Genomic DNA, 26,768 nt, shown 5'->3' on the forward strand with positions numbered 1-26,768 from the left:
TTGCAGACATTCGGAGGGGAAGAAAAGACAATATAAATGTTCATTCTAATTCTTATTTAGATGAAGAGTAATTATTTCCTTTGATGTTAAATCACCTTTTCTTTTGCTCACTCCATCCATGAATTTTCTCTCTGCTAACAGAACCTTGGGATTTTATTCCCAACACTTTGGCCCTGTTATTCTGCTTTATTAAACTAGCAGTTTGTTTGAACACTTCAGTTACTCATTAAATTTTACATTTTCTCTAGCTGTATTAATCACTGCTTTTTACGGACTGGGAATGTAAATGATCCCTTTGCCATCTACGCTGTGGGATAATTTGCCTTTGTAAGAGGCTCCTCAGCATTTCATGCAGTTTTCCTAGTCTTGTAATAAGTGGGTTTTTCTCCCTTCACTGTAAGATTTACTTTGGATCCTGCTTTTTACTATTGTTTGGCACAAAGCAATTCCCCCCAAAAGTCAGATTTTCATAAAACTAACAGTCCTGTTTACAGTGCTGCTCTGGCATTAAACTGTGCATATGCAAATGGCAAAATGCAAATGTGGGAATGTGTTAAAGGAGCCACTCTGTGGCTGGGGGAGAGAAATCACTTCTCTCAAATCTCCAAGCCTTCCAAGCAGATGAAACCTGGCTTAAATCCCTTGGGAAAATTTAGCTGCAGAGATCAATAATGTGTGAAGGTGGCACAAAGAACCTGTTCACAGGGAGGAATGCCATCACTGATAACCTGGCTGTGGTGTGACACAGGGACAGCAGCCAGGGATGTGCTGAAGGCAGGGACTGTTGGTGTTTTACATTATTTCCTCATAAACATGTGAGCTTTGTAGTGAGGAGCTCCAGGAGAAACAGCCTGGTTGTCTCAAGAGCTGGGGAAGGGAATCCAGTGCTCCAGGTGGGGTTGATGGGGTTAGGATCACACAGGAGCCTCATTCCTTGCCACAGCTCAGGAGGAGGAGGAAACAATCAGATGAGAATATCCTGAGCTGGGAGTGATGCCTTGTGAAGGCTGACCCGGAACAGACTAGACGGAGCTAAAGAATAAAGTAGGGATTTATTAAGATGCCTCAATGGATCCACCTTGGGCAGCACAACCCAAAATGGTCACAAAAATGGATGAGTGGTCACAGAGTCTCACGCTTTTATAAGTTTTGGTTCATTTGCATATTGGAGTTGATTATCCAGTTACAGCTTTAGCCCATGAAGTCTCATCCATGTTTTTCTCTCTTCAGTCCACCATTGTTTCTGCTCTTGGGCCTGAGATTTGGATCATTTGTCCTTGGTCCCCAGCTAGAGCAGGAATTGTTTTGTCCCCCTACTCTGTGAAGAGAGCTTACTATTCCTTAATATGAATCCTAGACTTACACACTAAAGCAGAATAGAATCTGAAAAATATAAAAGCTGAAATCTGAGGCATCAGGAGAGACCCCCAGGATCAGCCAGGGCAGCCCCAGCCCTGCCCAGACACCCCAACAGCCCCACCCTGGGCACCCCTGGCAGCTCCTGGAGCTCTGGCAGCCTCGGGGCCGTGCCCATTCCCTGGGCAGCCTGGGCAGTGCCCATTTGGTCCCATCCACACTCCAGTTAAACTCTGGGATTAGTAGCCTATCCCTGGAACTCTGGCTGTAGGGGATCCAGCAATTAAAATAAGATGAAGCATTTCGTTTTGGAAGTGTTTACATTTGGAGCCAGAGTTGCTCCATGACTGCTGCAATTTCTCTAATATGTCAGTTTGTCCAGTTTTATCATCAAGATTTCATCTATGTTTGAGAAATGTCAAATCTGGAAGAATTGAGCAGCTTCCCCGTGGAGCAATGGCTTCTCTTGGCAAATGGTTGTGATGTAGACAACACCAATGTTTTTAGGTCTGAGACCTGCACTCAGATGTCCCCTGTGGTTGCTTGATCTCCCTGGAATAGTTCAGGTTTGTTCTGTTTCCAAGAGCTGTGCAACAAAGGCTCCTCACACTTTAAGGACAAAAATCCACTGACTGGGGATCCTGGGACTTTCTGAAGCTGAGGACAATTAGATTTCATTGCTTGGAAGGGTCAGAGAGGATAAGAATGACCAGAGTGCTCATGATAGAGTAAAAGAGGGGAGAAACTTGAAGTGCCAAAGGACTGAGCTGTGTCAGAGCAAAGGTTCAGCACCAATTGGTTTTCTCTTGCAGTGACTGCAGAGCTTCTGCTCTCTGCACCCAGCAGGCTCTGTGTGTGTGTTTGAGTCAAATGGATCAAAACACACTTACACTGCTGCGTCTTTCAGCAACGGCTTTCATGCAAATTGTGGCTTTTTTTTCAATAAATTACCCTTAATTTGAATCAATAAAAAAATCTGCCTTTCCATTACTGTGTGATGACTCTCTCTGGCTCCCTAGTGAATTCACAAATCTGTTTCATGTTCAAGCCTCCAAATTATTTTGATGAGAAATAAGGCGAAGCAGTATAAACTAAGTTTTCTGCGTGACTTTTCAGGACCAGGTGCCTGCACTCTAATTTGCCACATTTTGATGCCACCCTCCTTGCGTTTTAGATGTGGGAGCTGAAGCTGAGTCTCATTCAAATTCCTGTTCTTGTTATTCCTATTCAGATTCTGAATACTGGCTGGTGAAAGGCTCTAATACTCCAGTAAGTCCAGGAGCAGCTGCTAAGTCTGCTTCAGTCTATTTAAATTATACTTTGTACCAAGCTCAAGTTGTCAATAAAGGACCTTTTTCCTTCTATAAAATGCCCTGATTTTTTTTTTTTCAGGGTAAGTTTAGGCAACAACTATCTGAAGTTATTTTGCCTTTCAGGTATGGGTAAGCATAATGTTTCTACACTTTTTATTTGAAGCCTATTGCCATCTTCAACTGACTTACCAGATTTGGAAAATTCATTTCAAGGGTCTGTAAAACCCTGAAATCGGGCTAAAAGAAGCTGGTGAAAAATACTTTATTCACAGCTTTGATATGTCCAATAACATGCAATTATTTTTATGTTCTTTGAGGCTGAACCACTATAAGGCTTTGAGGTTGAGATCATGGATCACTTGAGACAATCAGAAAATAAAGGCTTGCGCTGATCAAGGGCTTTTATTGCTGAAATTACAACTCAAGCTTGACCACAAATAGACATCCTTTTTCTAGTGGTGGAATTTAGAGTTTTGAAGTCTGTAATGTGAGTCCTGCAGGAATTAGTAAATCCTCTACCCATTTTGACTTGTGGAAGACCCTGGACTACTTTCCTTCCCCTGGAACATTTTTTCTGAAGGTGCAGAGTACTGTACAGCAAATTTAATTATCCTGGCTAGCTTGTTTTTCAGTCATCTTTAAAACAGTCTGCAGCGTGTCAGACATCCAGAAAAAAAAAAAATTACAGAAACTCTGTTAGGATTTGAAAAGTGTGATCTGGGTGGATGGAGGAGAATGTGGCATCAGGATGATTTGCTGCATGAATCACTGTGACTAAGTGTCCTTTACATACTTGCCTGGGGTTGTAAAAGCCTGGAGTCAGAGCCTGAGGGGGTTCCTGCTTTTCCTCCCCTGGCCCTGCTGCACTCATCCTGCAGTGTGGGAAGCACAGCCCAGGGTCACGGTGACTGGCTATGTGGGACAGTGTGGCAGAGGAAGAAATGCCTTAAAGAGGAAGAAACATCCACCATTTCTTGTTCTGTGCTCCTCTAATTGTGCTTTATAATGGAAACCTGATGAAGTACACTTTGAAAAGTGCCCGAGCCATTCAGGCTGAGTTTTATCCCAGTATGGGAAGCCCAAGTCTGCATCTGCAGCAATTAACCTTGGTCACCTCCTCACCAGGACACATTAAAAACTCAGGATTTCCTCTGGCTGCTCATCAAGGCACTGCAGCTCTGCCCCTGCCCCAGCTCTGTGCCCAGTGTTGGCACTGTGGCATCCCTGACACAGGGTGACAGTGGCACTGAGGAGCCAAGCTGCTTCCTTCCCCTTCTGCCCTCCCCAAACCCTTCTGGAGTTCTGGGGAAATCAAGGAATGCAGAACACTTTGTTGGAACCCCGGTTACTGAGAATTTCTGGCTCTGTGCTGACAGGCTCTGGTCCCCAAGAGAACACTGCATTTGACCTGCGGCCATGGAGAAGCTTCCAAAATGGAATGACAGATTTAGCTTTGATATTGTGATATTATGGGTGTGGAGTTTGAATAGAAGTGTGCGATATCACATGGTGAAAATTTTAAGGTTTAAGGGTTTAGAATATAAAGCAAGATGGCGGTTTTAGGACAGAGGCTGGTCCTTCTTCTTTATCTTCTTCTTCACCTTCTTATCCACCTTCTTCTCCATGGGTTTGGGTGGTTTTGTGTAATTGGATAAAAAAGCCCCCTTTGTGGGTCACGAGGTGGTTGGTTATTGGCTTAAAAGTAAAAATAATTTAGGTGCCATTTCTTTATTGGACTGTTTATTGTTAAAAGGCCTTGTAGGAAGAGAGATAGGGCTCCATTTTTAGCTTGTTAGATATATTTATTAGTTCTTGTCTATGCTACAGTCTCACAAACTGTGAGCTCTACAGCACTTAAATCTGAGTCTGAACAAGAAATACTGACTCATGATTTAATCCTGACCTTGGCAAAAAGGAAGCCAAGACTCTGTTAAGTGGTGATCCTGTGTGAGGAGGACACCTATCAGGGTGGGGACCTCCCTGAAGAAAGAGAGATAATGGAAGCAGCTAGAAGCTGGAAAAACCCCTGGGGAAGAAAGAAAAAAAATGAAGATAAAACTTGACAACACTGCACCAAGCAGGACAGACCCAGAGCAAATTCCATGTGTGCTCCTGGGGACTCCCTTGCCAAGGAGAAGTGTAGGGGGATAGAATATAAGAAAACAAAGCTAGTGTAGAAAGCAATCTTACCCCTAAGGAATTGCAGCTGGGCCAATTATCAAAGATTAGGAGCAGGCCTGACTTTAACAGGCCACAGCTGTAAGCAATGAGAAGAAGATGCTATAACAGAGTGGGGTGGCTGGGTGAGAGGGAACGTGGAGTCAGTTGGCTGCTTTGTGAAGAAGAAAGAGTCAGTGCTCTGAGGAGATGACCACAAGAAACACTAAGAAGGTATGGAACTTTTGTGATAAGGAGACACCAGGGTAGGACCCCAAAAGAGTCTCTAAAGAGTTGAAGTGCATTCTTTGTGGAGGTTGTTCTCCTTATTTATAAAAGAGAGGGAGAGGTGGAACTAGCCAGGCTCCTCTGATTTTTCATCCTATTAGCAAAAGGGAAGAAGCAGCAGAGGGAGATCACCCTAAAAGGGGAGTTGGAAAAATAAATTGGATTAAAATTTGTTCTTTGAGACTCAGAGCTGGGAAGACTTTCAATGCCACCTAAAACAATTGAAAATATCTTTGGAGTGTCCCTAGGGTGGAGTGAAGAGTGCTCAGAGTATTGCTGTTAATGTGGGGAAAACAAAGGGAGTTGAACCAATCTAATGGATTAGCCAATAAACAAAATTAATGGCTGACAATATTCCTACAGATGAAGTAGTAAGAAAATTCAATAGACTATTAAAAAAGGGAACAGAAAAGTATCTTTTTTCACTTCTGTTTGGAACCCGAGAGCAGGCAAATGTAATGAAGTCCAGCAAGTGCCTTATGCCAAGAGTTTTGCAAAACATTTTTAAGGTGTGATTGGAATGTTTTTGTGTGGATTGGAAGTTGATTACAGCACCACAAAACCAGACCTGGAGCTGAGAGGTATCTAAAGATCTTAACAGTTCACTTTTCATTCACAATGTCTCCACACTGTGCCTTCAGAAAACAAAATAACACAGCTGAAATAAACCTTACCATGTAAAATGGGCCATAATGCACATAATACAGTTATTTTTGTGCTAGTCAGTGTTTGAGTGAATGCCCATGTTTTTAAAATTGAGCAAAACACAAAAATCAATGTAGCATGGGGAGAAAGGTCTGGAACTGGCTTTAGTTTGTCCTTGTGTGAACAAAATGAATCAGCCTCTGCCCTGAGTTCTGTGTGAGGCTTCTCTGATGTGGGTCCTGGGATTGCTCATTTGGACACCCTGTGGACCAGCAGTTTTATTTGAAGACAGCTGGATTTTAGGAAATGAGGAGATATTTATGCAGAGAGGCACACAAAGAGCTGGTTTATATTGGTATATTTTGGTATATTTAGTATTTTTTTCCTTCTCCAGTTTTTTTTTAGTAGGCAAGAGGTTGGTAGGCACTGGATTTTTAAGTCTTATCCTTTGAGCAACCCTGTGTGGTCAGTCCTGTGCCCAGGTCAGATGCCCTCAGTGATCCTGGAGCACTGTGATGACTTGGGGAGGAGCATTGTCTCAACTTCTGATTTTGGAACACATTTTCTGCACTTGCTGTGTGTTTTCTCCCTCTAGAAAGAGTATTTAGCTGTTCAGTGAGACACAGCTCACTTGGAGCTAATGGATAGCTCAGAGAAACCTTTGTGTGGGAAGTCACTTAAAAAAAAAAAGAAACATTTGTTTTGGTTGGAACTTTTTAACTTGCTTTATAAACTGTGGATTTTACAGCCTCTGGCTTCTAGGAAAATATAGTTCAGGTAAATAAAGCAGGAAACTTACTGCAGCAAACCTGATTGGAGACAACCTCTTCCACAATAGTAATGGGATTTTATTCATGTAGTACCTAATGTGTCTGCAAAAGCTATATCCCATGTATTTGCTCCAAAGCAGTTCTGTCCTGAGGAGCAAAGGATGTTGTTTTTCCAAGGTGATGGAGGATTTCCAGATGTCTTCTGGCTTTGGATTATCCCCAGGATATTAGAAAATCAGGTCCAGGATTTATTCAAGAGGGAATGAGCAGCAGTGAGTTTATTCTGCAGAAGTTGCAAACAGTCAGTGCACAAATGAAAAGCCTCTGGATGTGAGCACTGGGAAGTCTTTTAAAGGCTCTGTAATGTTGGGCACAGGATTTGTTCTTTCTGATGATGTGTTTTTTTTTTTTATTAGAGGGGGAAGCAAAATGTCAGTGTCAAGCCATGTGCCCTTGGGAGAGGGAGGGACCAGGAACTTTCCAGCAAGGATGGGAAGAAGGGAGGATGTTATGGGAGGAATTCAGGAGTTTAGGAGGGTTAAATGGCTTTTTTGAATGGAAATGTTTAGGGGGATAATATATAAGAAAACAAAGATAGTGTAGAAAGTAATCTTACCCCTAAGGAGTTGCAGCAGGGTCTATTATCAAAGATTAGGAGCAGGCCTGACTTTAACAGGCCACAGCTGTACCCAATGAGGCGAAGATGCTATAAAAGAGTGGGGTGGCTGGGTGAGGGGGGAACTGGAGTCAGTTGGCTGCTTTGTGAAGAAGAAAGAGTCAGTGCTTAGAGGAGATGCCCATGAGGAACACCAAGCAGGTATGAAACTTTTGTGGCAACAAGACAGCAGTATGGAACCCCTTTGATAGGATGACAGCAAAAATGTAGAATGAGTTCTTTAAGTTTTAGCTGGTACAGGATGTTGAGATGTAGAAGGTGTGGCATTCACATTCTCTCAACAGAGAGAGGCATAATTCTCTCTCCCAGCATTTTTCCTGGAGCAGCACATAGAGAAGAAGAGAAAACAATTCTTATCTCTACTTGCTGCTCCTGTTGCTTGGCACATGTGGAATGTGTTATGGAGACTGTTTACCTGAGGTGATTTGTCAGTTGGATTCTGCAGAGGGTTGTTTGGTTTCCTTGGCCAGTTGGGTCAAAGCTGTGTCCTGGCTGTCTCAGACAGTCACAGGTTTTTCTTTAGTATGGTTATGATACAGCCTTACTGTAATATAGTATAGTTTTAATAAAGCAATTGTTCAGCCTGCTGAATCGTGGAGTCAGAGCGCATTGTTCCCCATCCAAGGTTCACCTTTTTCTTCAATAGAAGGTTCAGAAGAGATTTTTGGGATTGGGGCAGTTGGTTTTTTACGCCTCAGGCTCGGCCTCTGTGCTGCTCTGAGATGGGGTTTGGGGAGCTCTATCCCCCTTCTCCATTTCCCCAGACCCACCCTATGGCTGTGCCTGGATCCTGCCCCTTTTATCCCACTGGCACAGCAAGATGGTCCCAGCAGAGAGCTCTGCAAAGCCCAGCTCCATCACAGCCTGAGCAATATTCGTGAGAACCTCAACCTTGGCCACCTTTGCAGAGCTGCTCAGGAAAATGTGTTCCATCTTGCTATAAATACTAATACAAGATAACTTCTTAAGCACTAAATTCCTAGTGAATGTTTTGCATATAAACATTTATTTTCTTCACTGTTATCTAGCTCAAAGCTGACCATTTTTCTGCTAGAGTGTTTCAGAAGCAGCTTGGCTTTTTTTTTTTTCCTGCTGGATGAAGCAGTTCAGGTGGATTATTTGCTATTACTTAGGGCATTAAAACAAGGTTTTTACATTGGCTTCAGGAGGAATTTCTTGCCCTCTTACTTATGGCAGGTGTGTATTAATGGGGGAGCTGGTTTGGCTTCCATTCTGTTCTGCAGGGCTCATTTAGTCTTGAAGCAGTTTCCAAAATCTTGTAAGTGGCCAAACTATTTTTTGGCAATTATGCTAGACAGGAAGGGTGAAGATATTAAAAATTTGGAAAATGGGTTGGAAAATTGCATAGCCTGTTTTCATCCCACACTTTCTCCATAGAAGTTGGTGGGGTTTTTTTCTTTCTGGTGAAAAAAAACAATCAAAAGTTGAGAAAACTTGATGGTGTAGCTTGAGAGACAACTGTAAAAAGTGATGTCAGAGTCATTGTTTTAACACATGATGTCAAAAAATGGTTGTACCTGCTCTTGTGATGCTTTTTGCTTCTAGTATGGCAAACTAGGTGTGTAAAAAGCATGGTGAGGTACAGGCATTTTGTGGTTAGCAAAGTATGACCATTCTTATTTATTATTCATGGATTTTTGGGGTTTGAGTTGCTTTCATTTCTGCTCTAAGTCTGAAAATTTTAAGATAGAAGCCAGAAAGAAAGGGGAAAAAATCAACACAGAAAAGTAAATTCTCTTTTAATAGGTTTCAGAACTGATTTACAAGTGAGTCCTCATCTTTAGTGCTCTGTGATTCCTTCATTGCAGAAGAATTTTTAATTTTTTTGTGTGAGTGATCCCAGGTTGATGTTGGGATAAGAACAGAGCTCTGGGCTTGATTCACTGATCCTCTGCTTTTGAGATGAGAAGGTAGGGATGCACTTCAGATCCCATTGGCAGGAGAGGAGGTTAAATGTGTGTTTGAGGGCTCAGAATATTGCCTTGGTGTGGTGTTCCTGTGCTGAGTGCTCCTCCTGCCCTTCATCCCCTGCAGATGTGTCCAGGTGTGCAGCCAGGCTTCTTATGCTTCTTGTGTCTTAGGAATATTGAGACTTTTGTAAGGCTTCCCACAAGGTTTGGGGTTAAAGCTGTGACTTCCCCTCTGTGCTGCTTTTGCTCCTGTGTTCATCAGTCTGTGACAGGGGCAGGAATGTTCAGAGAATCCTGGAATGGTTTGGGTTGGAAAGGACCCTAAAGCGCCCTCCAGGACTCAGCCTGGAGGAGAAAAGGCTCTGAGGAGACCTTAGAGCACTTTCCTTTACCTAAAGGCCTATAGGAGAGTTAGAGAGAGGCTTTGTGAAGACAGGACGAGGGAAAATTGTTTTAAACTGAATGAGGGCAGAGATTCAGATTAGATATTAGGAAAAGCTTCTTTACTAAGAGGGTGATGCAGCACTGGAGTTGGTCACTGAGAGAATCTGTGGCTGCCCCTGGATCCCTGGCAGTGCCCAAGGCCAGGCTGGACAGGGCTGGGAGCAGCCTGGGGCAGTGGAAAGTGTCCCTGCCATGGCAGGGATGGCACTGGATTAATTTCAAAGTCCCTCCCAACCCAAACCATTTGTGATTCTTTGAATTGAGTCTCTGCTATTACATTCCTTACATTTAACAGCCCATGGGGTGTTGTTGAAGAATCATGCTTCTCTCCTGCTCCCTTCATGTAAACAAGCAGCTCTGATAATGTATGTGGAAAAGAAGGGATTCCTTATGTTCTTCATGCCTTATCTTTCGCACCCAAGTGAGGCTTGTGCTGGAATGTGAAGATGGAGGTGAGCTAGACAAAATATTAGCATGCTTTGCTGCAAAACACAGATCTGAGTCCTCCAACTCTGACACTCTCAGCTTTGAACTTGAAATCAAATGTAGGGCCCCCATTCTGGGCCCTGGCTGTTTGTGATTTACACTCTGCTTGATACCAGCCTCAGAGCTGGAAGTGGCAAGTGCTACCAGCCATGCTGTAAACAGGGATGGGGACTGTGCCAGTCTCCATGTGCTGGGAACCTGGAGTGGAATCTCTGTTGCAGGAGGAGAATCTCTGTAGCTACTTAAAATGATAAAAAGCCACAATTATATTTCACCTCTGGAAAGCAAATGATCTTTAATCGTCTGCTGAAATTGCAGTTTGCCAAGATTAAAAGTAGGATTAATGCCTGAAAGTGAGGATTTCTGCAGAAAAAGGAGGATAACCAAAGCCTGGGCTTGTCCCATAGACCTGTACCTGCTTTTTGCTCTTGGGTTCAGCAGGCAATGACTCTGTAGGAGTCTGTAAGAATAACAAAGTACTGGAATGCTCTTCCCAGGGAGGTGGTATCACCATCTCTGGATGTGTTTAAAAAAAGACTGGACATGGCACTTGGTGCTATGGTCTAGTTGAGGTGTTAGGGCACAGGTTGGACTTGATGAACTTAGAGGTCTCTTCCAACCTCATTATTCTGTGATTCTGTAATTCACTGTTCTATTGCATCAGGTGCCCATGCAGTGGTGTTTTACTGGGGCAGTGTGGCTCTGAGAGTGACCCCAAGCAAGGGGGAGAAAAGAGCTGATTTTCATTCTCCATGAGTTTCAGGCTGGGGAAGGTGTTGGCTTGCCAGGTTTGAATTCAGAAGGGCTAATTGTCCTTACCCAGCTTGAGCCCTGCTGCTCAGAGCTGTCACTGCAGGGGAGGGGACAATTAAATCTTTGTGGCTCAGCCTGGTGAGCAGGGACTGGGGAGGAGCCACTGGTGGGGCTGGGATGATCTGTGTTACAAATATATAATTTTAAAAGCATCTTATGGGTCTTGTCAGGTGTCAAATGAGCAGGAAGAGAAGGCTGTGGTTGGGAATGGCTGTTTCTTGCTGTTCTTCCCATTGAAATCTGGAGCTGTTTTTGATGTTGGGTATCTTGTGAATGATACAAACTCAGGTTCAGAAAGATGTGGTTTGGAAACTCAGTGCTGACCACATGAGAATAAATCCCCCTGTGGATTATTAAGAACTGTGGAGAAGCCTTATGAAATTTCTGGAAGGTCTCTGTTGTGCTCGAAATGATGGTGAGTGAGATGTTCTGTAGGATGACTTCAGGTCTTTCACTTCATCCTCTGCACATGCTGAATTCAAAAATAAAACATTTCCAGCAGACACCCTGAACTGCAGCTGGTTTTCTTCCATCCCAAAAACCTGGTCTAGTGGAAGATGCCCCTTCCCATTGCAGTGGATTTGGAATAAGATGATGTTTCAAGTCCCTTCCAAGCCAAACCACACTGTGAATAAATTCCTTTTTGTGGTTAACTCACATTGCACGTGGCATCTTAACACCTGGCTGGAGGAACACTGCTTCCCTGAGGCAGCAACTAGGGAAATGAATGGTTATGTTTGTGTAACTTTGAGTTCAAGGATATTTCTGTCAGACTTGAATGCATCAGTTGATTTGTGTTTATTTTTGGGATACGGGGAGAAATGAAGTTTTCCTGTAGGCTTTATTAGAGCATGGAGTGGAATATGTAAGGCAAGATTTAAAACTAAATAGCCTATTGTTTCCTGAGGTGTTTTCAATCATGAAGCCTTGCAGTTGGTTTCCCCTCCCCTCCATCTGCAGTGCTGAACCCTGTGAAACACATCCAGCTCTCCGCTGATACCTGACTCCCTTATCTCTGCACGCTTATGAATTGCAGAATGTTTTCCAGCCCTGGAAAAATCACACTTTGCCCGTGACAAAATTCTCCATCATATTTGTGAAGTGTTGTGCCAGCCCTGTTATGAATTTGAAGCAAGTGGCACAGGGGAGAGCTCCTGGTGGCTGCAGGGGCACAGCCTGGCACTGGCAGAGCTGCTCTGTGTGGGCTGGGAGTGCACTGGTGCTGGCTCTGGCAGCTGAACACTGAGCATTCCTAAAGCTGCTCTAAGGAGGATTTGAACACCACTAAGCCAGGCTCGTTCACAGCTGAGCCTGCCTGCCTGGGTGTCATCTGGGTAAACAGAAGTGACTCCAGCTCCAGAGAGGATTTTGCAATTGGGACCTAAGAAATTCTCAAAATGAGAATTAAAGAACCCCAGAAAGGTTTGGGTTGGAAGAGACCTTAAAGCTCATCTCATTCTACCCTCTGCCATAGGCAGGACACCTTCCACTAGCCCAGGTTGCTCCAAGCTCTGTCCAACTTTGGATTTATGCACATCCAGGGATGGTGTATCCACAAACTCTCTGGGCAACCTGTGCAGTGCCTCTCCATTCTAATAGTGAAGGATTTCTTCACAATATCAAACCTAAATCATTCCCCCTATCCTATCACTGCATGCCCCTATGAAAAGTCCCTCTCCACTTTAATATCAGAAAGGAATTAAAGCTGGGGCTGGTTTTGCAGCTTTAATGTTCTGGGATGGCAGCAGCTTTGCTGTTTCCGTGGGTTTGGTCCCAGGCTTTTCCATCAGCTGAGCAGGGCAGTCAGCACTGGGACAGGACACAGTCCCACAGGGCAGGGGAAGCTGAGCCCAGCCCTGTGGGAAGGAGCTGCAGACAATGGGATTTTCTGGCTGGATGGACGGGCTGCCTCCTGCTTGCTGAGCAGTGCTGGAGGAGCTGACATCTGTGACAGTCTCTGGGATCTTTATTCCCAGGGCAGTCCACCTCCTTGTGCCCTGTGTGCTGCTCAGTATGATAAGAACTGAGGGATAAAAGTGGTCTTGATGCCAGGTCTTGCTTCACAAGGCAGGAGTGAGTTCAAAAAGCAGCAAGAAGTCAGGAAAATCTGCCTTTTTTTCTAGCTCAGTAAAGGGACAGAGAGCAGTGAGGGTGTCCCTGCAGACCCTGCTCCTGACTTTGGCACACTCATGCATGGAGTGGCTGTGTCATCTTCCTTGTCCTGCCTCCCCTCTTGTCCATAGCAAGAGATTGTTTTAGTCTTGAGGCGTTGCTGAGTGAAAAAGGGGAGGAAAAAACCTATTTTATCTATAGAGAGAGCTAGTGCAGCTACCTGTCAGCTCCAAATCATCCCCAGATGGGAGAGGTTGCAGAAAGGGATGTTTTATAAGGACAGGCACATCAAACATCACTGGGAATGTAGGGGAATAATGCAATGGATTTATAGGCTTCAAATGCCTTCCCCAAACTGCTATGCAGGCTGTCACTAAAATGGAAAATAGATATAAGGTTGTATAATGTGCCCACAAAGTAGTGTGTGATTTAACAGCAGCACTTACCATTTGCATTGAAACAGGCTGCAATTGCTAAAATCAGAGGGGAAGCTTGAAGTCCTAATGTTTAATGGTGGATATGGCTGTAGAGAGCAAAATTCTGCTCACTGGGGCTGATTAATTCTGTATGGCAAAAGATATAAGATAAAGTGGTCTGCATACCAGGATCAATTGCTGTGGAAGAAATATATGAACATATTTTTTTTTTCCCCTTGACAGGCAAGCTCTCAATCCTGAGACATTGGAGTGTTCTGCCCTCAGTTTTAAGGTTATGAACACACAAAATCCTGACAACTCTGTTATTCATCAGGGTGAAATCTTACTCATATGTACCAAATGTATGGGCAGGCTAAATGGATCTATCAGCTGTGATTTGAGCAGAATATTCTGCCTTGTTAATTTATTTATTTAACAGGATTAAAGAGAGTCTGAATAGCCATCCTGGGTTCCCTGAGGATTTCAGTAGTATGGGGCAAAAAGGGCCATTACAGTGGAGTGATGAGATCTTGGTCACAATTTGTTCTTGTACCAAGCTTAGGGCCTCGTGCTTGTGCCATTATAGGTTCTTCCAAAGGAACTTCTAAACCCAAAGTTAATTCATCACATCTCTTGATGGTCTATTTCCCTGTTTAATTACCACATTTTGAACAATAGGTACCCTTTTTTTTTTCTATAGGGATTTTTTTAGCTTCTAATTTTCAACTCTTGCTGTCATTTCTAATTTAGAAAGCAGAGGACAAAGCAATTTCTTCCTCCACCATTCAAAGGAGGAGTAAAGTTTTCCAGACTTGTGCATTTGCTTGTTCACCACTGGAGTTTTGAAAAATCCAAGCAGGTTATTTTTGTTATTTTTTAAAATATGTGTTTTCTCTCTTGCAGTGGGAAATAAACTTGTGCTTCCTAGTTTAGTTAATACCTCTGCTATCATTTCTCCCTTCCTCATGAAAGTTTTATGTCCTTGTAAGAGAAGTTCTGCAGTCACAGATGATGACAGTTAGCAAAGTGTTCACATCTCCCCAGAAAATTGTGTTAAATTGGGCTCTGGGAAGGAGAGAAGAGCTGTTCTTGTGCTCTCAATATTACATCTACATCTCCAGGGTTGTTACCATAGCTCAGTGATTTAAAAAAGTTAATATTCAGAGCTTTAAAGTGGATAAAAACAGAGAGAAAGATGGAATAAGAGGGGGTGCCCCTGGTTAATGGGGACTAGAGTGCACTGGTTGCTTAAAAAACAACCAGGAGTGAATTTGTTCACCAGCCTACTCCTTTATGCTGATCTTTTCTTATTTTATTCTCCAATCTATCACAGCAATTATGCACCACTGAACACCTGGCCATTAAACTAGAAAGCCTTTTTTGATCGTTTCCAGTAGACTCAAACTTGTACTGTTGGCCTGTTTTACCTTGCACAAAGAATTTGGACTCATGTAACCAAACTTTGTTGGAGATTTCAACATCTGAGCATCCTCCTGAAATCCATCCCTCCTGCCCAGCTGGGAGAACCCCAGGTTCAATGCTCTGCCCCTCGTGTGCTGTTGGGAAAATTGCTGTTCTTTATTCTTCAGAGTTCCTTCACCACTTGCCTTTTTGATTTTTTTTCAAATTTATTGCTTTTATTGCTTCAGTATGAGAAGCATTTAATTAACTCAGTGAAGGAGGTTCCAAGGAGATTTAGCATTTTTTAATGTGTATTTCTTTGCCTGATTTTGCTGTGTTTAGATCCATAGCAGTGCTGGCCACTAAAATTTTCCTTGGGACCATCAAGTTCCCCTGGAACTGATGTGTAAACTCTTCATTCTTTATGGAAACCCTGGACAGACATTCCAGTTTGCAGAGCAAAGAACAAGCCAAATTTAACTTTCCACTTAGGACAGTACCTGGCCTGCAGGGAGATCAGGAAGGTGGTTAAAAACCATAGAGTTTCAGTCTTGTGAGAAATTTCCTCTTATTTGTACTTTCATTCATTCTGCATACAAATAAAAACAAATATTTCAATATTTCCAATCAGAATTATATTTTAAAATATATTTTTGGATATTTTTCTCTTTGTTTTCTGTCTGTGCTTTTAAACTTTTAAATTAATAATGTTTCTTCCTTTTTTTGAGAATACAGAAGTATTAGATGGCTGGGCTTGTCTTTAAAATAGATTATTTAAAATAATTTAGAACAGCTGTTTTCAAGTGATTGAGTCATCTTATTTTTTTAAATTAGAATCTCTTGTTTGTTTTGTAATGAAATGCTTTGACACTCGGAACAAGAAATTAAGATAAATATTCAGCATACAAACCACAAGACAGGTGTTTTTTCCAGCATCCTTCTTGTTCCAGAGAAGTGCCATATTTCTTCTCCAGACATGTTTTTCTGCTTTTATAAATTACTCCAGAGTTGGAAATTTCCATGGTTTTTCAAAAGTTTTTCACTCAGATTCCCTGCAATTTCTCTTACTTAAGAAAATTGAGTTTAAATCAGTGGAGAAGACTGGAAACTTCTTGGTTCCTTCCTTTTACCCAGCTATAATTTGGTAGATGACACATGGAAATGAACAGAGAATAATACAAAAATTGATTTTTGTGGGCGAAATCCTCCCACCCAGGGCCGTGGGTACACACAAACCCAGGAGTGTGGCACTTCTGGGTTATTCCAGAGGGGAAATCCCAGTGTCTTGGAGCTGCTGCTGGCTGGAGGAAGGTGGCAGAGCAGGACTGTGTGCCAGGCCAGCCCCAGGACATGCTGCTGGCAGTTCCAGCTGTGGCTGCAGCTGGAGTGGCAGCTGCTGTTGCTGTGCCTGCAGCTCCAGAGAGGAATGAGTCTGAGACAGAGCTCTCAGCTGTTGATCCACACTCAGGGCAGCACTCAGAGCTGAAAATCAGCAGGTAGCTCACTTGGAAGAAAAAAATGATTGGTTGCTTGTTTGTTTTTTGCTGAGCTGGAAGAGTTTGCATTCCTTTCCAAGTGGACAGCTCGGTTTCCAGGGCAGCTTCCTCTGCTTCACCTGGGGTTTGGCTGCTTAAGCAGCAGCAGCACTCAGCAATTTCAGAAATCCACACACTTCTCAGCCATACAAATGCTTGTGTAGAAGCTCTGGTTTTATAAATGGCAGCTTGGAGAACATCAGGTGCTTGTGGTGGGGAGGAGAGTCCTCCCAGAGGTGGGCACACAGCTAGGGGCTCTGCTGGTAGGGGCTGTGTGTGACTGTCTTGGTTTGGAAAGACAGGTGTCTGCTAAGGAAGGCAGGAGCCTCCTCTGAAATGGAGAAAATGAACCCCCTCCCCGTCCAGATTGCTATAAATTTTAAATTAAGGAGCTCTCAGGCAATAAAAAATATGGGAGGAGGAAATAACTGTTCTTTAATAGGGAAGAAAAGGATAAAATAAACAATGCAGTAAACCAAAACAACCCTGAGAGAGTCAGAACCCAACCTGACACCCTGTGGGTCAGGGTGTTGGCAGCAGTCCCATTGGAATTGTGGCTCAGCCCTCCTGCAGTGTCAGGGCTGGTTCTGCTGGAGCAGGGATCCTGGAGAAAGGTGCAGTCTCTTCCTCTGAAGATCCAGTGGAAGGAGAGGCAGCTGCTGTTCCTCTGGGGAATCCTGTGGAGAAGCTGTGCTGGTGTTCCAGAACCTCCAGATTATATCCAGGTAGGAATGCTTGGCTCCTCCCTCTGGGCTCACATCTCCCAATGGGATGCTGTAGTTCTTATCAGCCATGCAGGGACATTCAATAGCTGTTATCAGCAGGTGTCCCCTCCCAAGGAAGGTGTGATTGTGGTCACTCAAAGAGAGAGATAAGGCAAACTGCCCACTTGACAAAGGTAATCTGCCATACAGATGGTAATGGAAAACATCTTGCCCTGCAATCTGGAACAGTTACCTTTAGCCCAAGGGCCCTCCTTGTGGGGTCTATGTGCCCTTTAGCCCAGGGGCTGTCTTGGCAGGGGCTCTGTGCCCTTTCCTGCCCACTCCAGTCACTCAAAGCCCTCCTGGAGGGAAGCAGAGAAGAGCTCAACCCTGATAAGAGCAAGAATTGGTTGCTGTTTCTGCACCATTTGCATTTATCAGCCCCTAAATATTTCTGCTGCTGGACTGGGTGACTGTGGTGGTGTTTACAGGGGTCCCAGGAGGAGGGAAGAGATGAGGACCTGACTTTGTTTCAGAAGGTTGGTTTATTATTTTATGATATATACTATATTAAAATGATATATTAGAACTATACTAATAGAATAGAAGAAAGAATTTCATCAGAAGGCTTGCAAGTAAAGGAAAAAGAATAGAATGATAACAAAAGTTCCTGACTCTCAGAGAGTCTGAGCCAGCTGACTGTGACTGGCCATTAACTAGAAACAACCAACATGGACCAATCACAGATGCACCTGTTGCATTCCACAGCAGCAGATAATCAATGTTTACATTTTGTTCCTGAGGCCTCTCAGCTTCTCAGGAGAAAAATCCTGGCAAAGGGATTTTTCAGAAAATATCATTGCTACAGGTGACCCTGGGCACATGCACAGCTTTGCTCTATGCTTCTATTCTCTGTGCTGCATCCAGGTACTGTTAATGTGTTCAAGTCAAAAGTTCAATTTTGGGGACAAGGGTGGCTCTGAATGTCCCCACACCACCTGGTTTAACAAGATCTGTGTCTACTGGGAGAGGCTCTGCTGCAGAAAAGGTAAACTTGCATTTGGCTGTGCCACAAATCTCTCTGCTGGAGTTGATATATCCTGAAAAGAGCACTGGGAAATCCTGAAGTCTGATTTGAGTGAGCAGTTGCTCTGAAAATTGACCCACACTACAATATCAAATTGGGGACATTGTCTCAAGTGCTCTTGCCTCCTTCTCTGCTACTTGTCACTTGACCCAGGTTGTTTTAAGGTCCCTTGTACTCATTCTCTGCTACAGTCAACAGAAAAATAAAGACTGGGTTTGTTTGTTTGTTTTTAAATCACTGCATTGTTTGGGTTTTTTTCTTTTTTTTTCTTTTAGAAAGCTTTTGTAGCTCTCTTTGCCTTAAGGGGATAGGGGTTTTTTAATAAGGAAAAATAACTGTTTCTGTAATGATTTTAGAACTGCTGAAGGTAGCAAAATACATTTATTTATATGGATGGAGATCAAGGACAAGTGCATCTTTCACTGTATTTATAACCTTCAGTATAATGTGCTTGAAAATAAATACCACTGATTTTGCATAGGCCACTGCCTGACCTGGGCAGCCTGTGAATGTGCTGTTCAGTGCCCCAGGTATAGGAAGTTCCTTTTCTTCTCCCCCAATTCCTCTTTTGCTGATTCCCATATGTAGTTTTATAGAATTTCTATTATTCTAGCTCTAGATGTGCCATCAGAGCATACAAGATTGCATTGGCTCATTCCTACATAACATTAAATTAAATGCATTTTTCTTTCTGGAGTTTAGCTATGGCATGGACAGGGTCATGGCTCTTGATTTAAGTATTTGTTTCCCAATTTAATTCCAGTGGTCTTACAAATTCCCTTGCCTTGAAGTGCCTTGATGCAATATGCTCTCAGAATACTGTCCCATGCCATGCTGGTTCTTGACTCCCTGAGGGAAAAGCAGTGGGTGTAGAGATTTTCCTCCTGTATTTAATTTTTTGTTTGTTTTACGAACCATTATGCTCCAAGGTCTCTCTTGCTCAGGTGTCTGGCATGTAATAAAAATTTAAACCCAGATTGTAATTCCTGGAAAAATTAGCTGGTTTTCAATGAAATCACCTACAAGCTGTAATTAGAATTACTTTGAGTTCTGCTTCTGTACTTTCTTGTTGCTGGTGTAATTTATGCCCTTTCTCTGTTACACTGCCTTATCTTGGATGTCAGCTCTGTCTGAATTTTCTTCTCTGTCCAAATAACAGGATTCACATCCTCTCACCCTTCTCTGATGTCAGTAACGTCAGTCTTGGTCTCTTATTTATCCTGTTATTATTAAAGCCTCCCTTTTTAAACAGTGGATATTTATTTTTCCTCAAAATGCAACATTTCCCTCCTGTCATAAACCAAGTGACATAAAGATTTTCAAAGGCTCTTTCAGAAAGGCTGGGAATTAGATTCTGGTGGAGACCTTAATAAAAAATTGAAGACCTCATGTATTAACATACATTGATTTATTCATAGTGTTTCATTACAAATAAGTGAGGATCCCATAATATCAAAAAAGGTTAGGAGAGCAGCAGAGCACGGTACATTACATTGACAGCTCTGCTGAAATTGAGCTGCCTTGGGATTGAATTTGGAGCTCAGGCAAGGAATTGGCTGGTAAATAAGTCATGAGTTTGCCTTGAAGTGTCTGTACATCAGGAGGGCTGCCATGGGTGAGCGTGCTGAGCTCAGGCAGGTTTCAAGGTGTGCTGGCACCAGCTCCAGGTGTACTCAGGACATCCCTCCATGGTGTATGGTCTCCTCCAGCCAGGTCTCGTCAGCTCTTGGAGGTCTGTTTCACACCCGAGATAGCTCAGCTACCTTAGGAGGCATAAAATCAGCATGATGGTTCTGTGGCGGTGTTGGAAACAAAAAAGTTTTATTAAAAGGCAAAATAACACAACTCTTGACAGAGAAAAACTGAGCCAGGTGCAAGAGGTTCTTGCTCCTGGTAAAACACCCCACAAAAGCGATTAGTTTCTTTGTTCTCTACTTTTTCTAGTAAATTGCCCAGGTGGGACTTTTTGGCTCCTGTCCAATTGGCTATCCTTCAGTTTGAGGTGACTTCCCCCAAATCCTATGAGATGTGTTTTTACTTAATTGAGGAGAGAAACTTCTGGGTTTTTTTTTTTTTCTTTTTAAGGAGACAAAGGACAGTTTTGTCATTCTGTTAATGGGGAGGACATTGCTTCACCTCCAGGTCTGGAGCCCTTCTGGCTTCAACCAGGTGTAAACCAGACTGCACCACATGTTAATCTACACTCTAAGGCTCAGAATGAGGGCAGGGAAAGGACAGCAGAAGCTGGTTTCCACAGAGAGAAAGACTTTTATCTAAAGATGTGGTGATCTTTATTTCATTTAAACATTTTATTTCAGTTCAGTATAGTCTCTGTAGCACAGGAAAAGGCCTCCAAAGCTTTTGTTGCCAGAAAAAGGCTTCCATTGTTTTCAGCAGCCTTTTGAGGAGATGATTTGCCAAAAGGAAACATATCCATGTTGGCACTGAGGGTTTTCATGAGCTGTGGGGGTTGCATGGGTGATTCTCATGTCAAAACCCTGCTGGCCATGCTCTGTGCTCTGGTTTGAGGACAGAAGTTCTGAGCTTGGATGTCGCCCTGATGTTTTTAAGTTTTTCTAAGCCTTCTGGTGTTTACATTCTTGTAATGAACTTTTTCACACACTTTATGTAAATAACTTATTGTTTTGTATTCTTTTGTGGAGGAGGAGAAATCTGATGGACTGTTAGCATGTCCAGTGTCATTGGAGAGGTGGCACTGTCACTCTCCAGTCTGTGGTGGTGTTCATGAGGTCCCAGGATGAGGGAAGAGATGAGGATCTGACTCCATGTTTCAGAAGGACTGATTTATTATTTTATGATATATATATCATATTAAAACTATACCACAAGAATAGGAGAAAGGATTTCATCAGAAGCCTTGCAAGGAAAGGAGAGAATGTAATGATAATAAAATCTTGTGACTGACCAGACAGTCTAAGCCAGCTGACTGTGATTGGCCATTAATTAGAAACAACCACATGAGACCAATCACAGATGCACCTGTTGCATTCCACAGCGGCAGATAATCATTGTTTACATTTTGTTTCTGAGGCCTCTCAACTTCTCAGGAGGAAAAATCCTAAGGAAAGGATTTTCCATAAAATGTGTCTGTGACACCAATCCACTGTCACTTTTGGAAATCTATAAATGTTGGAGTCAGAAATTAAAAATTCTCTTTTGCCTTGAGAGAACTGCATGTCCACATTTTGTTATTTCATGTCGTATAGTGACACTTGGGAACATAAAGTAACTCTACATCTTTTGTTATAAGTCAGCACATGCTGAGGCTATAGCTGAGAGAGGAAGTTAGGTTTTCCCTAAGTAAAACCTTGGAAAAGTTCTCATGTTGGTTTGACAGCACCCAAATGCAAAATGGCTCATGGGAGTTACGGAAATTACCCTGAAATAATTCCTTATGTTTGCATTCTGCCTCAAGAGGTGCCAGAGCAGGGGAGCAGCGAGAGGCCAGTGCAGAAGGCCCCTGATCACCACCTGTCCTTGTTCTTTGTTTGCAGATCACATACAAGGCCGTTGGGTCTCTGGATCCCAGTGCTGACCTGTCCAGCCAGAGAGGGAAAGTCTTCAAGCTGCGCAATGAAACCCATCACCTCTTTGTGGGATTGTACCCAGGCACCACCTATTCGTTCACCATCAAAGCCAGCACAGTCAAGGGCTTTGGGCCACCCATCACCACCAGGATTGCAACCAAGATTTCAGGTACTGCTTTGGAGAAGAAGGAAAAAAAAAAACCCAAAAAACTGGAACTTTGTGCTTTAGACTCAAAGATGATGCATAAAATTATAAATATATTAAATATATATTAAATATTAAACACATATTAAAATATATATTTATATATTAAATATATATATATATTAAAAATACTCAGCTTAATGTCTTTTTAAAAATATTCAGCTTAATGTCTCTCCAAGTTTCATAGGGCAGAGTTTTGAAACAGCCACAGATCTTTGTTTATTTGGGCTACAATTACAGGGGTTAATTTGTGGGTGTCCTAAGTATCCCTGGATATCTGTGGAGCATTTGAAATGAGAACCATCATTAGTTGCACAAATGAACTACCCTTATAGTAATTATTGTTAGCATTATCTGGCTGGCTGGGAGAACTCCTTCTGTAATGTGGTTTTTATTTTCAGGATGTACCAAAATGGATGTAATGAAGTAATGGAATTAATAATTTCCTCCCTAAAAATAAGGGAGGAAAGCTGTTTTTCCTTGGGTTTTTTAATGGGTAAGAGCAGAGAGAGGGCTTGAGACACATAAGAATATGAAAGGCACTAAAATAAAGAGGCAATGGCAAAAAGGTGTGAAAAAAAAGGGAAGCAGGGCAGTTATAAAAAAATGGAATGTAGTGGTGATATTGGGCAGATATATGTGGAATTTAACATTTAGTTGATAGCACTAAAATAGATTTTTAAAATAGGTTTTCTAACAGAGAGAAAAGCTGTCATTTTTTGGACTATTTTAACAGGGTTTTTTTAAGTAAAGTCAAAATACACATCTGGAACATTCAGGACACTGGTAATGCTTGAAATTATGGCTGGTTATTGTAGAAAAGATTGCACTACAGTATAGATTTTCCACTGCCCTATTTCAAAATCAGTTAATAATAGCAAGTTGTGAGCAGTAAGTGACAGGGTAAATTTTAAGGAAGCAAAGCACATCTCCTCCCTCTGCTCAGGGTTTGAACCTTCACATTTAGCACTCAAGCCCTGAACCACTTGAAGTAAAAGCCATTAAGTGTCCAAACAGCTCCATGGGCTGTTGGGGGTTCTGCAGCCCTGCTGTGAAGGGACAGCACAGCTTGCACTCTATTCCCTTGTGACCAGAGAAATAAAAACACAGCAATGGTTTGGGGGCCTTTTGTCCTCTTTTTCAGTTTCTTCGTATTTTATCATCCCATAAGTGCTTCAATTGTGTTAGCAGCCTGCATGAGTGCCAACTATATGCATACTGAGCTTGGTTTATTGACTTTTTTACCCCCCATCTCCCAGATATCTGGCTCTCAATAAGTGGGTACAAACTCCATGCGAGCATGGGGGTAGTCTCTGACATTAGATTCTCTCATTGTATGGTCAAGTTTCTGGTACATTTTCCAAATACTTTGAAAATTACCATTAAATTTGCTCTAAGAGGCAGCTTTGCGGTTATTAGGAAGAAGAAGGATTTTTGCTCTGACAGGAATGTCCTTGTGAGGCTGTATTTTTTTTTTCCTCATGAAAAGCCACTTGTGCTGTAGCAGTGTGTGTGAATTTGTTTCTATGGGTGCACTAAGTTGTGCTGTAGCATCGTCTCCTCTGGCCAGAGCAGGGGCTCAGCACTTCCTGCTGATCAAGGGAGGGGATTTTCCTCCTCTCCTCTGCCCTCGTGAGACTTCACCTGGAGCTCTGCATCCAGCTCTGGGGTGCTCAGCACAGGAAGGTGTCTCAGTATGGAAAGACAGGAGTCTGCTAAGGAAGGCAGGAGCCTCCCCTGAAATGGAGAATGTAAACCCTCCCCACCCCTCTGAATTGCTATAAATTTTAAATTAAGGGGCTCTGAGGCAAAAATATGGGAGCAGGAAATAACAGTTCTTTATTAGGGAAAGGAAAAAAAAAAGGATAAAATAAACAATGCAGTACACTAGAACAACACTGCCAGAGTCAGAACCCAACCTGACACCCTGTGGGTCAGGGTGTTGGCAGCAGTCCCATTGGAATTGTGGCTCAGCCCTCCTGCAGTGTCAGGGCTGGTTCTGCTGGAGCAGGGATCCTGGAGAAAGGTGCAGTCTCTTCCTCTGAAGATCCAGTGGAAGGAGAGGCAGCTGCTGTTCCTCTGGGGAATCCAGTGCAGAAGCCGTGCTGGTGTTGCAGAACCTCCAGATTATATCCAGGTAGGAATGCTTGGCTCCTCCCTCTGGGCTCACATCTCCCAATGGGATGCTGTAGTTCTTATCAGCCATGCGGGGACATTCAATAGCTGTTATCAGCAATGTCCCCTCCAAGGGAGGAGTGATTGTGGTCACTCATAGAGAGAGATAAGGCAAACTGCTCACTTGACAAAGGTAATCTGCCATACAGATGGTAATGGAAATCATCTTGCATTGCAATCTGGAACAGAAGGACATGGAGATGTTGGCTTGAGTACAGAGGACGCCACAGAGATGCTCTGAGAGCTGGAGCCCCTCTGCTCTGAGCCAGCCTGGGAGAGCTGGGGGTGCACCCCTGGAGGGGAGGAGCCTCTGGAGTCACCTCATTGCAGATTTCTACAGTAGTACCCAAAGGGGCTCCAGGAGAGCTGGAGAGAGACTTTGGACAAGGGCCTGGAGTGACAGGAAAAGGGAATGGTTTTAACCTGTTAGAGGGCAAGTTGGATGTTAGGAAGAAATCCTTCCCTGTGAGGGTGGGCAGGCCCTGGCACAGGGTGCCCAGAGCAGCTGTGGCTGCCCCTGGATCCCTGGCAGTGCCCAAGGCCAGGCTGGACAGGGCTGGGAGCAGCCTGGGACAGTGGAAGGCGTCCCTGCTATGGCAGAGGTTGGAATGGATGATCTTTAACATCCCTTCCAACCCAAACCATTCTGTGATCTCCAGCATCTCCAATGACCTTTGGTGTGCAAGACCACTGGGGATGTGTCTCCTTTCAAGGAGTCACTGCTTCCCCTTGATGGAGAGCACCTTATTCCAGAGAAATCCTTCTTAAGCAGTTGACATTCACTCTGAACACATCCCCAGCTTATTGACAGGGGAGCCAGCAGCTGAGCTGATAATAGCAGCCCCCATTCTTGACAGTTTTCAGGCATTTAGATAAAAATCCTGATTGTAAACAGGATTACAGTGGAAATCACTATGAGAGGATTAAATATGAGATCCCCCACAATGCAGCTTGCCCTTGTGAGCAAGATGAACTTGCATGAATTTTTGTGAATTCTTCTCTTTGCTTTATACTTTACCGTTATTTTAGCAAAACATGCATCTTTGGAACAAATTTGGTGCTGCTCTGACCTCATGGTCTCTTCAGGTCTTCAGCAGTAAAACTTGTCCCAAACAGATGCCTGCTCCTGGGGAAGGAAGAAGCAATAAGTGAAACATATTTCCTAAGGAAAGCTGTCCTACTTTCATGGAATGGTCCTAAGAGAAGATGACTAAGCAGAAGGAGAAACTAGAGTTTGGCTGAATGGGTTTTTATTCAGTGGGTTTCTGTATTGCTGGGGGGAGCTCATCAGGGATGGGGATGGCTGGGCACTGCCCCAGGGTGGCACTGGGATCTCTGCAGCTGCCTGGTGAGTCAGCAGCACTTAAGAACTGGGGTAAAATGTCCTGGGTTTGGGGGCAAAAATAACCTGGCTAATTAGTGCTCCTCTCTTTTCGTCTTTTGTGTTACCTAGCACAGCCTCCAGCTAATCAAGGGGATGCAACTGAAGTCTGTGCATTAAAATCTTAAAATGTGAGATGGCAAATCCACTGACCAGAGCAGGGAAAGATTCAGGATTCAGGGGTACTTTTAGCTCTGCCACTCATTCACTCATCCTAATAGTTTGGGTTTCTTTATAGTGTCTGTACACTTTCCTTTCTGCACCTCAAGGCCATACTGAGTCTTAAAAATTCAAGATGGGATTTTCAAAGCCAGGTTGAAGATTGTCCAGTTCCTGTTTCATTGGAATGGAAAAAGAGTGTACAAATATTTGTTGGGAAGGATGAAAGTTTGACAAAAGTCTCACAGACATGTATGCTTAGCTGAAAGATTTTTAATGTTGTCTGGTAAAGGAATAGAGATAGAAGCAAGTTTTGATATAGAAGAAAAGAATTGCTGAGCCAGGTTTACTGGCTAACCAAGGAGGCAAAGGGTGTGTTAGTTAGAAGGAGTTTTTATGGCTTAGAGCAAAGGATAAACCCACCCCAAACAAGAAGATGTTTTTACCAAGCAGGAAGACAGCACAGGCAAACAAGGCAGCAAATGTGGCAAGGAGAAAAAAGGTCTCAGAATTTTCCACTGCAAGAAAACTGAAAAACAACTTCTAGCTTAAACTGTAACGTACTGACTTTTAGTGATTGGAGAACAGTAACATGAATATGGTAATTACAATAGTTATGATAGGCTATAGATAATAGTTAAGGTATAGATTGGTTCTGCTGTATGAAGATGCTCAGCAAAGAAAAGTCTATAATGCATTGTAACCAAAACCAAAGGGTCTCCAGGGCTGCCTGCAGCTGGAGCTGACAGCTGTGGGCACAGCTCTGTCACCCACAGCCCTGGTCTGCTGTAACATCTTGGATATAATAAACTGCATTTTGTATACAATAAACTGCATTTTGGACAGTCCCTAGAGTCGCACATTCCTCATTTTGGCTCTTACAAATATTGAAGCAGTTTTGATCATTCTGGTCATAACAATGTGAAGTACATTGATATTTCATTTGGCAAATGTTAATATGATGTTTATATCTAACCATTCAATTGCAATCCCTACCAAGGGCAGGTGCCTGATGAGGTTGTTCTTTGTTCTGCTGCAGCTCCGTCCATGCCGGAATATGACACAGACTCTCCCCTCAATGAGACTGACACCACCATCACTGTCATGCTGAAACCTGCTCAGTCCCGGGGAGCACCTGTCAGGTGGGTGTTGTGTCTTTTTTCTTC

General features: G+C 43.1%; 1 protein-coding gene across 5 annotated transcripts in view; it reads left to right on the top strand.

The window, feature by feature from the left end:
• The window catches only part of PTPRT (protein tyrosine phosphatase receptor type T), a 493,222-nt gene that overhangs the window by 341,178 nt on the left and 125,276 nt on the right, over positions 1-26,768 (top strand). For all 5 annotated transcript variants that reach the window (XM_063172177.1, XM_063172179.1, XM_063172180.1 and 2 more), the window contains exons 10-11: positions 21,650-21,851; positions 26,642-26,744. In XM_063172177.1, coding sequence (XP_063028247.1) covers positions 21,650-21,851; positions 26,642-26,744 — 305 coding nt within the window. The remainder of the gene's footprint in view (positions 1-21,649; positions 21,852-26,641; positions 26,745-26,768) is intronic.

This window comes from Melospiza melodia, chromosome 19 (genome assembly GCF_035770615.1).
Source record: "Melospiza melodia melodia isolate bMelMel2 chromosome 19, bMelMel2.pri, whole genome shotgun sequence".
In the NCBI taxonomy this organism is placed as follows: Eukaryota; Metazoa; Chordata; class Aves; order Passeriformes; family Passerellidae; genus Melospiza; species Melospiza melodia.